We start from the raw sequence: 13,670 nt of genomic DNA on the forward strand, positions 1-13,670 counted from the left end.
CAGGGGCAGCCCGGCCGAGCCCCCGATCGGGTGCGTGGGGGGTGGCGGCGCCGCGAGGAGCATCCGGGAAGCGCCCCCCGACCCCGCCCGGCCCTGCAGCGCAGCCCCGCCGCAGATCGCGGCCCGACCCCCCGCTGCAAACCCGAGGAGGAGGATGTGGAAAAGTGGCCGCACGGGATCGGCAGCGCCTAACGCAGCAGCGGAGCGCATCACTTACCCCTCACCGCGGAGAGAGGGACCGGACGGGGGAGGCGGGGCGCGTCGCGTCCCGTGAGTCTCTTGCACGCCGTCCTCCCCCGACAGTGTCGTCGCCGCTGTCGTCGTCGTCCCTGCCGCTGGGATCAAGATCCCGGCCCCTCGGCTCCGCTGGGCACCAACGTTATTCCATACACGCCCCACACATAGCGGTAACGGCAAAGAGCGGCCGCCTAATGCGCAGGCGCCTGGGGAAAGGGCGAGGAGCCCGGCCCTACCCCCTTCCCGGCTCAGTCCCAACTATCTCTGACTGCGCAGGCGCCAAAAACAGACAATGAAAAGGGGCTGTGCAGAGGGTCTTACCGCAGGGTTTTCCAGCTGCCGACTGCGCAGGCGTGCCTCAAAGACCAGCTTGAACAATGAGGAGGACCCCAACATTAGCTGAGACCGCTACCAACAAGGACTACCGTTCCCAGCGGGCAGTGCGCCAACCCCAAGTGGAGGTCGGGTTGCTGGGCATGCTAGGATTTGTAGTGTCCGCCGCCTTGCACAATCTAGGCTTATTATTAAATGGGGAGATTTAGAGCTTATTTCTCTTGAGAATTTATTCGTCCGTTTTGGCAAATATCGCGGCTGAACAGTGTAGAGCTTGTTATTTGCGTCCTTGAAAATCTCCAAGGATCGACTGCATATGAGCAAATTTCTTAGAAAAGTCAAGGCCTTCAGGGAGCCCTTTCTGTCATTTGAGTGGCCCAAACACCAGGATGGGATGGAGGCAGGACTAAACCGGGAAAAGGGCAGAGCTTCCAGGCAGTCTCTTGGCAACCGGATCCGGCTGCCAAACGGCCGAAGCTGGCGCTCGGAGCGCGGTTCCCTCTGGGAATTGTAGTGTAGTGGGAAGGGCTCTCAGGAACTTGCACACTGCAGGCCAGGCGTCTGAGAACCACAACTCCCGTCATCCATCAAGAGGGCCAGAATGTGAGCAGAGCCCCCGCGAGTCCGGTCCAGGGTTCCATGCTCCCCATTGACAGCAGCGGCAGGAAGCCAGCGGGTACACCCGGGGCGCTAAGGCCTCCTGTTCCCGGAGGGGAGCACACTGGACACTTCCCCACATAACTCCCATCTCTGGGCCCGAGTCTGTACATGGCGAAGTCCCCGGAGAACTCTACCCTGGAGGAGATTCTGGGGCAGTACCAGCGGAGTCTCCGGGGTGAGTTGCTCCGAACCTCCGTGCCATAGCCCCTTGGTACCAGGGCCTAGGGGGCGGGGAGCTGACGAGGTGTGTTTCCTATCACCTCGGTTCGGCCCCAGCCAGGATGCAGAGGAAGAAGATGGATGTTGCTGTGGAAGGATGTTTTTGGAGGAAGGATGAGATTGTTTGTGTTTGTTTTTACTGTTAACCATTCGTGTTTCCCTGATTCCCTTTAGTTACCTGAACCAACTCTCTGATCTTGTTTTAGGCATCTTCCTCACCCAGCTCCAGCAGAAACTCTTGAACGGCTCTATGCCACTTTTGCACATTTCCCATACTTTGATCTCTAGTAAGTTCCTGATTCACGCTATTTACACATTCAAAGTATGTTGTAGTGGATTGAATGATTTGCTGGACCAGGAAAAGAAAACACTAATAATTATTTTAATCACAACAGCTTTATTTAGTGCTCTAGGCTATGTACATACATTATATCATTTAAAACTTAAAACAACCTTATGAATATGGGGAAATGGAGGTGCAAAGACGTTAAATTAGGACAAAGCCCACAGAGCTGCTTCGTGGCCGAGCCAGGTGTTAAATTCAGGCAGGCCTGTCTTAAAAGCCTATATTTTCTTTATTAATCCTGTCACAATTACTATTACTGAAACCATATTTAGTTAATTTCGATTTCCTTAGTATGGCACGATATAATTGAGTATCTATAGAAGTTCATACTTGTAGATAGCTCTGTCACCTTGGACATATATAACATTTAAAAACCTTAGTTCTGTTGTTTTGAAGTGGAAGTTGTGGTGTCATCTACAGGGTTGCTGTGAGAAGCAGATGAAATAATCCATGTAAAGCAGTCATTTTGAGATTTTCTTTTCACTGTTACTCATCAGTAAGAAATACACTTTATATGGGACAAATACATATATAAGCTAAAAGAAAAGTTTCGTTAAAGAATACTAGATATAATACACTATATTTTCTCTTCTGTTGCATTTTCTGAGCCCTCTAGGTCCTGACCAACAGTTTTAAAAAATTATTTAAAGCATTGAGAACACTGACTCACTTATTAATTGAGCGCCTATCATGTGTTAAGCATACTAGGTCCTGGGGATACATAAGGAACTAGACAAAGTCCCTGTCCCCTTGGATCCTCTGGATTAGTGGGGGAGAAAGACAAACAAAATAATTACAGATTACTAGGAAAGAAAATAAGGGTAAAGATCAGTGGTTGGCACATAAGAAGCACTCATTAAATGTTAGCTGCTATTTATAATTGGTACCTGCAACAAAGGGGAGATTTTTCAAGGAGATTAGGAAGTTTATTTTCAAGTGACTAGATTTTGTAAGAGTTATTATTGATTGTTCCCACCTGTCAGCAGTGTGACAAACTGTCAACATTCTCAGTATTCAAACTGCAAGAGTAAAATAATTGGTTTTAATGAATACCTTCATCAGCCCCAGTGATGTTTCAAGAACTGTTAGGTACAGAAATAACCTCTTCTAACTTTCATTTGAAAGGAAGAAAAATACTGTACACAATGATAATGTGAGTGTTTCTGTTTAATTTTTGAGGTTGGCAAAAAATTTTTGTTTTCCGTGGTAAGCGTCTCCTAATGTTCTTTCTTCTTTGACTTTATTTTGAACTTTTATGTAAGTATTAGAGGCCATTTACTATTAGGCATTTTGATGCACTAGTTAATTTCAACTAACGTTAGAGTACTATGTTGAATACCCATAGTAATGCTTTCAAGTAATTATAAAGTGAAGAGTTTTCATTCAAAGCTACTACATTTTAAAATAAATTTTACATTTAGAGTGCTAACAATATGATAGTGAAAACATTTATAATCAAGAGCAGACAAAGCAGAGAAAAAAGTTAACTTAAAAACATTTTTTTAGTGATAGCTATAACAATGAATCAAGAAATGGAACCTGATTTTGTCGTGGGCTTCCAGGACTTATTATTTATTCAGTAGCATTTTTTTTATTTTTACATTTATTTCATTTATATAACAGCTCATGGAAGGAAACAAAACAGAGCTAACTTTGAAGAGAAGTACAGTCAGAAGTTCTTCACTCCCTACATATAAATTACCACTTTTAAATAGGATAATTCCTTTTAAAGTCAACATCTGTGTTTCAGAATAAAGTTTGATGGCATTATTTTATATATGGAACTTCATTTTGAGTGTCTGTGTCTAATAACTTGAAACTGTGTTACTATGCAATCAGACAAAATGCAATTTAAAGTTCTTTTGCTTTGTTTTGTTTGGTTTTGTTGGTTTGTTTGGTTGTGTCTATCTACCATTACTTCCCCAAAATGTCTTGCCTCATTCTTGCTTAGAGAAAAGGCTGATAATCATTCTTTGTCTTTCCTCACAAGTACTCCTCTGGTTTTCAAATAACTGTGCCTATAATAATTTCTGATATCCCTTCTTTTATATTCAGCCAGCAACTAACCACATAAAAATGCAAAATGCTTTCACAATTTTCCATGCTAGAGCCTCATTGTTTTATAGCTTTTCCTCATTTCTTCACTTCAAATATAATTTTTGGGATTACTATAGAATATTAATAATTTGAAGTTCTGATGTGAAAGCGGAATCAAAGTTCACTTTCTTGCTTTTAAAACCTGAGTGGACGTCTTGAGCCTTCTTGACTGATGATCCCAGAGAGCCCATTTTCACACTCCACCCTCACCGCCCATCCTTCCCCTTACACTTGTCAGATATAGTCACTGTTTGTCCCCTGTAAGGGTATCTCTTGCTTTCGGTTGTCTGTACCCCCACTACAAGAAATTGGACAAGTTTAATGACACTCCTTCAAAATTAAGAGTTCTGGCATAAAAATTAAAAGGCTTCATTGCCTCACAAATCTAATATTATCCCTATACAGTAGATGCTATGAAAGTTTCCAGTGTGGTAATAAGTGAGCATATTCCGGGTATCCTGAGAGCCACAGAGTTTAACATAGAACTGAAAGTGACTTGGAAGACTTCCAGGCAGTATGGTTAGGTGTTCATTCATTCATTCTATAGGCAACTATAATTCAGGACCTGCAGAATGGCTGAGAACTATATTGCTAACTGGAGAGAAGAACAAATGCCCGTCCTCTAATTTAAATTCAACACATCATTGTACAAGGCCCTGAAGTATAAAATAAAGTAGTGTATACCTAAGAAAGGGTCAGAAAACAAAACAGAATAATGGGCAATCCAGGCTGTTTATGTTCTGTATACTTGAATGTAGGGATATGATATTAGAAAGAAGGAGAGAACTTGCTAGAGATACAATGTCTCAGCCTTAATAACAGAATCATGTCTAGTCTATTGCTGCAATGTTAGCTATGGATACAGTTTATCAACACCTGAATACATGACTCGCCAATTCACCTAGCCACCTTCGTTGGGTGGGCCTAAAAAGATGTGAAACAAACTTGTACAGTGATAGGAATAGACCATTTATTTTCCATATAGATTTTCTATGCTGGTTTACCCTTTCCACTTCATCACTTGGGTGTTTCAGGCTCTGGCCTGAATTTGTGGATGAGTATGATGGAGAAGAGAAATGTGGAACTGGGAGCCAGGTCCCTGAACTCTTACTATTGCTTTTCTGATAACCATCGGTCACCTCAGGCAAATTAATAAACTGTTCTCGGATTCTTGGTCTTCATCTATAAAATAAAGTTTGGACTAGATTTGGGAATTATTGCCTTTAGGAGCCAAACTGATGACAGAATGTGTGATAGCGTTAGTGGAAGACACTAGGGAATGGTGAGGCGTGTGGCCAAACTGGGCAGCTGACGCTTTTTCTGAAAACAATCCAGTTTCTCCCTGGTGTCCTTCCTCCTTTCTTCATTCCCTTTTTTTTTTCTCCCTTCCTCGCACACTGTGCTGTCCAATGGAAACACATGTGAGAGCCTGGTCGTCACCCAGGCATCACTCTCAGACCCCTGGATCTCTAATATCACTAGGTTGGACCACGTGAATGACGAAGGTTATGTTTTTATCTAATAAAAATAAGAGTAAGGAATGGAACTAGTTCATAGAAAGCAAAAGGTTAAAAGGGAAAAAAATAGGTAATTTGGAGGTGATCCTCTTCTTTGTAAATGGACCTAGTTTGAGAAAACCGAAGATAACGTTGATGTTCTATGTTTTACTTGTATATGTGATTGACATATCGCTGCAGATCCTACAAAGAGGATTTTTTTTCTTGCAGGGAAGGGCTCACATCTGTAGAAGGCCTGTGTTAACCTTACTAGCCAATAATTTGGTCACTGAGTTAGCCAGCAGTGATGTCATCTGGACCTTTGGCAAACTTACAAAAGCATGTGTAACTTTAGCAAAAGTTCTTTTTCTCAGTTTTATTCATCAAACTTGTATTTCTTCTTCATTTCCCTCTCCCTTCCTTCTTTCCAGTTCCTCCTAGTTCTCCTTTTCTTTGTTTTTGCTTAAATGTTTCCTGAATATATTTTATATTGTTCACCATATACAGTATATACCGGGGGTGCCAAAAAATGTATACAAGTGGACACTGGTCAACGTTGCTCTAGCAGTAGTTCGCCATAATCAGAAGTGTCTGGATGCTGATGGTAACCACTTTGAGCACCTCTTGTAATTGCAGAAATCAAATGTGACTTGTATTTATCTTTTGTTATCGGCATATATTGATACAGTTTTTCCCTTTCTTAAAATGTGTGTACATATTTTTGGCACCCTCTGTATATATGCACACATACATTCTGCACAGTTAATGTTTGCTTATTTGTGTTATCAGCCTCATTGACACCAAGAGAGGCAACAATATAATAAAGCCTTTGGAAACATTTGTTGTGAAATGACAAAGTTATTTTGGTATTTCAGTGCAGACTGAACCATCATTGTTTTCTAAAATTTAAAGAACTGGAATGGTTTGGCTATTAATAAATAAGCATTGGTAATGCAGCTAAAACTTGTGCATATCTGAGTTCATTTTTTTTGCTGATAACAAAAAATGATAAACATATATTCATTTTTTTATTTATGTACTTACGTGGCTTTTCTCAGTAGTTTGAACTTTTATGACCATCTCTTTTACCAGAATAAGGAAAAGCCAGTAAAATTCCAGGTTTCCTTCCCTAAAATAAGCAAAGAACAGGACTGAACAACCAGAAAAAGGTAATTTACAAGTAACTAGTCACCCGTGGAATCATCCAGATGCAAATAATCGTTCAGTGTTATGAAATTGTAAGGGCATTTTCACATATTCTTGTACAGAAAAAGACCTTTTGTTGTCCTGAGAATAATTCTATTCTGTTTTAGGATGTTTAAAAGATGTACGCGCTTAATCAGTTTGTGCTAAGGTTTTTTTCACCTTTTCACTTAATGATATTGCTTTCAGGGTCAAAAGGTAGAGACAGCTTGAAATGCACCTGTGCACTCGCCAAAGCAACCTTGGTGTTGGCTGGCCTTCCTCAAAGCCCACTGGAATATTTAAAGGCATGATCTCCTAAGGTAGCTCAGAAAAATGGCCTGAGCATAACTATTGCTTCATGTGTTAGGCCTTGAAACAAAGTGCAGCTGAAGATGCATTCCAAGTTCTTGATTCCAGTGGATATAGAGCTAGCACCTTCCCTTGCCATCTGGACCAGAAGTGCCCCATGCCACTACTGTGCCAGAGTAGCTCACTGTCCTACCCACTTATCATCAAAGGGTGGCTGCGATTAAAATGTAGTAATGTGGCAGGTTGGATGCAAAGTCTCCCCTCAAGACTGAGCACTAGATCTCTTCTTTAATTGACCTAAACCAGTGGTTCTCAACCAGGGCAGTTTTTCTGCATTTGGTAACATCTAGAGACGTTTATCGTTGTCAGACTGGGGAGGGGAAGAGGCTACTGGCATTCTAGTGGGTAGAGGCCAGGGTGCTGCTAAACATGCACAACACAGCCCCTGAAAACAAAGAATAATCAGGCCCACAGGTCACTAGTGTCAAGGCTGAGAAACCATGTTCCCCAAGTAGCAAGGCTTTGCTCGGAGCTCTTGCTCTGCCAGATCATACTCGACAGTAATTACAATTAAGGATACAGATTGTATTAGCTGGTGATTTTGCCTGGCTGCTGCCAGTCTGGCTAGGATTACGTCTTTATCAATGGAAAGTGACAGGTGCATAAATCCTCCCAGTTGGTGCCAAAAAAATACCAGGTGCATCGCTCATCGTGCCTCTAGCCAATCTCCTTGATTTGCCAGCATCCATACATCATTGATGATCTTCTAGACACTGCTTTCTTAAGATGTTTACATTCTTGTTCGGATTATCTTTCACTCCCGGCGCCAACCACTTTAGCGCATTTGTCAGCTCTTAAGAGTCTTAGGGTAGCGTTTTCTTGGAGATTTTTTTAGTTTCTGCACACCACTTTTAATCTCTTTCACTATTGTCATTGCCGTTTTACAAAGCTGGCTTTGCCTGACTTTGGATGGTGCTGTTTTTATCTTGCTCATACTACTTTTAATTCCCTAGTAAACCGGGGCAGCAATCTTCTAAACTAGGCTGAGGGCCCGGTCAAGTGTGGACAAACCCATGTGGCTCTTATCTCATTGTGGTCTCATTTTTCTGCTTGTCTGCCTGAGTCTAAGCTTGTTTTGAGAACCGTGGTGCCTCTCGGGTCTCAGCCTAGGGAAGTCTGGTTGATTGCATGTTTTCTCAGAGACAGCTGGGCGCTTCCCAGGGTGTGGTTCCCCTCCCTGTCACCAGGATAATTCTCTTTCACATCTCCTAGTGCAGATGGGGGATGTAGAAATTAATAATTCACAGTATGTGTATAAGTGATGATCCTTCCTTGCCTGGGATATATTTGCCTTTTGTTCAAAAACATCTTGATGGAGAGAGACTCAACGGTGAGCTGGGGGTTACAGATAGGGAAACTGGATAAGGCAGACTTCAGTTGTCAGCACTCAGCAGCTCAGTAACCTTTTCAGGGATCATTGTACCAGTTGATGTTTGGATAGTGGACTGGCAGAAATATTATTTACTTACACTTATGTTCATGTGACTTTGTGGGACCCAGAGGTCCTATTTGTGTTTGTATTCATAAGTAAGTGTATAGTCAGCCCGTGGTTGGTGCTGGAGAGAAGAAATCAGGACGCATTGTGAAATACCCTTTCTGTCCTCTCAGGAGAGAAGAGGAAATGAGTTTTCATTCTTTCCTTCTGTCTCTCGGTTATAGGCAGTGAAAGCTTTGCCCATGAGCAGTGGGATAGGAAATAACTGGAACCTCCTATCTGATCTGGTTTCCTTATATGCAAACAGCAGGTACCTGCATCTGGGGACCAGTGTTCTCACTAAGGATGATGGGGCCTTCAGTGGTGATGAGGTTTCCTCTGTCTTAAATCACCGGAGCATTATTATTCTTTAGGATTAACACTATATATCTGTTAAGTGTATAATACATGTTTTGAAATCATTTAAAAATATCACTTACTCCTTAGTTTTAGTTTTAGGACACAGTTCCTGCAAATTCTTTCTCTTCCTCTCTGATCCTAGTAAGTGAAGTCATTGGTTGAGAAAAAACCTCAAGGCTGTGTATCGCTTTTCTTTGGGGGAGCTGTTGAATTAAATATCTCAGTATTTCACATAATACTATTTTCATAGTGCAATTTAACACATCATCTTTGAATGTTATAAACTCTAAAAGTTTAAAGAAGAACATTAGAAAAGGGATTAAATGGGCTCATAAAACTCTGCCATCATTATAATCTGATGAGAGAACTCTACCTCTAGGGATTTTCGACTATGTAATTTTTTTTTCATATTTTCTTTATTTTTCCTAATATAGCTTATTAGATTCTAGTCAGATTAGGTATAAATAAATAACTATCCTTTGTCTTAGAGGCAAAGCCATTTGATAGCTCCACAGAGCACACTTTTAATGTTAGTCAAACCCTGTTTCCTTTCTAATGGATGCAGTCAAGCTAAGTGGTGCTTTATGCATAGATTTGAGTGCATAAATCTAAAGCTCTGTGAACTAAATTGCTTATCGTGTAACACTTTGATTTTCCTTTTCCATTACCAAGTCTCTTTAGAAAATACTGAGTTATTGGAAAACTATTGCTGTTGCTTATTTTGCTGAAATCAGGAATGCATCTTCTCTGGACTTTTCCTTAAACTCATGATGAATAAGAGGAGGCCAGGCTTGGTTAGTAATCAGCACCAAATTCCTGTTAGAGGAAATCGGATTGGTGTGGAGAAAAATGTAGTGATAAATTCACTGGGTCTCTTGTGTAAATGAGTAATAGAATTTCATTCTATTAGCATTCAACCCTGACCTAAAAGACCAGCTCTCTTTCATTTACTCATGGTAGAAAATGAGTTTCTAAAAGTGACGAGCCTACGTTAGCTATTTTGTAATATAGGGTATATTTTCTTCTATTAAGTTATGGTTATTTTTTCTGTTCCATTGAAATGAATGAGCTTGGAGAAAATGGAATCTATTTTTTAAGGTTCCTCCAGGATATATGTTTATAAATATATTCCCAGTGGTGATTGGTCATAAAAACATAGGTGTTTTGTAGCTTTCTTAGGGTTCCCATAGAGGTAGCAAGGAATGGGAGCTTTTTTTCCTGAGGACACAGGAAGAAATAGGTCTAAATTATCGAAGAAGGGCCTCAATCAGAAGGGAGTAAGAACTTCACTGCCGTCATTGTTGTGAGTTGCTCTTACTTAGGGAAAGTACCATCTCCTCTGAAGAACTTAGAATTGTTTTGATTGAATCCATTTGAAATAGTTAGATATTAGCTGTACATGAACTTGTGTGGGAATTCATCTTTTTCTAACGTAAATTTCTATTATATATATATATATATATATATATTTGGTAAATTAATTAATGTGTTAAAAATTAACTTTCAACTATGGATGTCAAAATTTGAAAATGGCGACTGAAATCTGGGTCCCAGCTCTAATGGACAGGAACATTTTGTGTTACATTTATGGTTTTCTGGATTGGAACCAGTGAATTTAATCATGAGATTAGAACAACAAGAAGTTGAAACCTGGGCCGGCTGAGTGGCACATTGGTTAACAGCTGGCTTGGGACGCCAGCTCTGAGCAGCAGGGCCCCCGGTTCAGATCCCACATGGGGGCCAGTGACACTGCCTTCTACAGCTAAGATGGTGAACAACAGCTTGACCTGGAGCTGGGCTGCCACGAGTCACCGGTGATGGTGTAGGCTACAGTGGGGCTGGCTGGCAGCAGGCATGGGTTACTGTGAGCCGCCGTGAGTGGCCATCCAATGGCCAGCGAGTGACTGCCTCACCCGGGAAGAGTGCAATGATAATACCAACGTGGGCCAGTGAAGCGACAACTAGACTGAAGAACAAAAGGACAGCAACTTGTCTGTTCCCCTTCCCCCAATTCCCCAGCGCTATTCCCTCCCCCAATTCCCCAATAAAACCTTTTTAAAAAAAGAAGTTGAAACCTGAAAAATTAACTGGACCTTAATTAATGAAATTACCAATTGATTGCCTGGTTCTCCAGCTGTTATTCATGTCAAAATATCCATAAAGTGGGTAGAATTATTAGTAATGTCATCGCTAGTGTCATTAGTATAGTTCTGTTATTAATGGAAGAGTAGGAGCCTTTGCTGAAAAGGTTTTGGGGTTAGTATTTCCCTGAGTAATTATTTCAGTTATCTATTGCTACATAACAAACTAGCCCCAAATTTGGTGGCTGAGAGCAACAGCTACAAGCATTTTAGTATCTCTCACAGGTCTGCGGGTTGACGGGACTCAGCTGAGCAGGCCTTCCGGTCTCTTTCATGCCATTGCAGTTAGGTGGCCCCTGGTGCTCGAGTGACCTGGAGGTTCGACTGGGCAGAGCTGGGCTTTGCTCCTTCTCCATGTGGCCTCAGGGCCTTTCCTTTCCATATGGCCTCTTCACAGTACCTCCTGCAGGGTAACCAGACTTCCTGCTTAGTGGCTCAGGGCTCCCCAAGACACCCGTCCCAAGAGGGAGGAAGCAAAACCTACCACACGTTTTAAAGGCCTGGCCTGGCCTGGTGTAACTGCCACTGCATGCTATTGGCTAATGCCTTACAGACATGCTCAGTTTCAACCTGGGAGAGGACACGCCACGACGTATTCCTGGGGGACTATTTTTAGAGATGAACTACTATAATCATATGCCTTAAAATACTTCATTTTAGACTATTTATGTTAAGTATGTGCTGGTGAGTTTAAACTTCAATTCTCGGGTTACTCAGTTGTTCTCACCAAGAATGTCTACATGAGACGTAGCTGGCCAGCAGTAAGGACCTCTGAAGGGCTGTCCTACAGAGGCTGCCGCCAGAAGCACTTTAGTTATTCAAATCTTGATGAAAACTAGGCCAGGCAGCTGGATGCCTCTTGGTGGGGGAGGGACGTCAGGCCCACAGGGATGAGGAGTTTCTCCTGGGGAGGAGCTGGATGGGGTAGAGTCCCTCTTGTAGGTTCTGCCTTCCTGCCCCAGTGTCCCAGGTGGAGTAGGGGAGTCTTAGGCATTGAGGGGAAGGAGAACGCTTCCCCGGGTTGGCTATTGTTTGAGGGGATGAACAGGCGAGGAGCTCTTCCATTCAATCCTCCTCGCTGATAGTACTCTATATATTATAGTGAACATCAACCACTGAGGTGTCAGGGACCTCAAAGCTAACCAAGTCTACCCTCTAACCCATGAACTTACTCTTCTCTCACTGCCTCTAGCGTGTTCCTCAGCAAGCTAGAAACAGGACTCTAAGGGCCGGCCGAGTGGCTCAGTTGGTTAAGAGCTCGCTCAAGAGTTTGAGCTCTGAGCAACAGCGGTTCGAGTCCAGCCCGAGCTGAGCAGCCACTGAACTGCCAACAGGTAGCAGGATGGCTCAGCTAAAAAAAAAAAAAAAAAAAAAGAAAAGAAACAGAACTCTACCTTTTTCCATTAAGTGTGAGGAACAATTGCTTCTTTAGAAACTGCCTTGAGTAAGGATTCAGGTGGTCACTGAGATTTCACAGGCCTCGCTTTCATCATATTGCTGCAGAACGTGCGTGTAGAAGCAGTCACCAACTGAAATGTGGTCTGAAGGAAGGCGAGGTCGCTCCCGAGGCAGATGCCCAGGATCCTTCTTTTAGCGCCAATGAAGGAAACGAAGACACTGGCGCTGCCTGGCACGAACTGCAGCACAGCCATGCGGGTGAGTGTGAGCTCAGTCCTAACCTAGATGACACAGGGACTCTTCACACTCCATCCAGTCATGACAGTAGCCATCCATCCTCTGCTCTACTGCCAGGATTGTATTCCGGAAACACAAAGCAGCTACTGTAATTCCCTTGCTTATTTTTTTTTTTCTCTGACTTCCCAGTGCCTGTAAGGCTGAAGTCCAAACTTCTTAGTATGTCGTAGCAATATTTTCTTAGGAGGGCTCCAAGCTACCTCTCCAGCCTCATTTTTCTATCCTGCTCCCAACCATCCATCTTGCAAGCCATGTTCCAGTCAGACCGACTTCTGGTCCTGCTCCTCTGTTTTCCATGTGCCACGCCTCCTGCTGGAGTTTTCCTCACCCTTTTCCGCTTAGTGGTGTCCTGTTCATCCTTCACAGTGTCATTTCCTCTGTGGAAACAGGCACAATTAGGTGCTGTCTCTTCTTACAGCACAATGTAGGGCTACAATTGTATTGCTTTATATCTATTAGTATATCACTCTTGCCCAGTGAATTCTTAGCTCTTAAGTGGTAGAGATTTTGTCCTCTTTGTCTTTGCATGCCATCAAATAGCACAGTTCTTGATGCATAATATGTGTTTAAATAGTATTTGTTAGATGGATGGAACGATGGATGGGTGGTGATAAATAAACTGGGATCTCAAACAAGGTTAATCAACCCATTGCTTCTGCCCTATAGTGAATCAACTCAAAGCTTTGTTGTACCAACAAGCAACTAAGGAAAGTGAGGTATCTCCATCAAGAAGACGAAAAATGTCCCCTTTGGTAAGTTATCAACATTTGCAACACGACAAAAGCATTATTTTTCTAAGTATGTGTTAACTTTACACATGTTGTAGCACATGTTGTAGACAGATTCTGAGCAGGGCGTTCTAATAGAGTAAACCATGAAAAGAAATTACCTTCCCTTTGATTATTTTGGCTGAGGAAGACAAACTTCTATGGCGGAGGGAATCCTGACTTTTAAATTTATGATTCACTTGTCAAATGTGAGGGAGGAAATAGTTTGGAGAATTTACTCTGCAACTGTTACCAAATATAAAAAAGGAACACAATACGGAAAAAATGAGC

The 13,670-nt window shown here is 42.4% G+C and overlaps 2 protein-coding genes across 18 annotated transcripts in view; one reads left to right on the forward strand and one right to left on the reverse strand.

Moving 5' to 3' along the window:
• Positions 1–705, reverse strand: part of CEP170 (centrosomal protein 170) — a 111,327-nt gene extending 110,622 nt beyond the window's left edge. For 6 of the 12 annotated variants that reach the window (XM_019647571.1, XM_019647566.1, XM_019647565.1 and 3 more), the window contains exon 1: positions 218–301. The gene's annotated coding sequence lies outside the window, so the exon portion shown is untranslated. Of the gene's footprint in view, positions 1–217 lie in introns of all 12 variants that reach the window. The other 6 variants (XM_019647570.1, XM_019647569.1, XM_019647562.1 and 3 more) reach the window with 4 other exon arrangements.
• A 504-nt stretch (positions 706–1,209) lies between these two features.
• SDCCAG8 (SHH signaling and ciliogenesis regulator SDCCAG8) overlaps positions 1,210–13,670 on the forward strand; it is a 222,945-nt gene continuing 210,484 nt past the window's right edge. For 2 of the 6 annotated variants that reach the window (XM_019647576.1, XM_019647578.1), the window contains exons 1-3: positions 1,210–1,405; positions 12,421–12,573; positions 13,279–13,364. In XM_019647576.1, the coding sequence (XP_019503121.1) occupies positions 1,339–1,405; positions 12,421–12,573; positions 13,279–13,364 (306 nt within the window). In that variant the 5' untranslated portion in view covers positions 1,210–1,338. The remainder of the gene's footprint in view (positions 1,406–12,420; positions 12,574–13,278; positions 13,365–13,670) is intronic. The other 4 variants (XM_019647572.1, XM_019647577.1, XM_019647574.1 and 1 more) reach the window with 3 other exon arrangements.

This window comes from Hipposideros armiger, unplaced genomic scaffold (genome assembly GCF_001890085.2).
Source record: "Hipposideros armiger isolate ML-2016 unplaced genomic scaffold, ASM189008v1 scaffold_113, whole genome shotgun sequence".
NCBI lineage: Eukaryota > Metazoa > Chordata > Mammalia > Chiroptera > Hipposideridae > Hipposideros > Hipposideros armiger.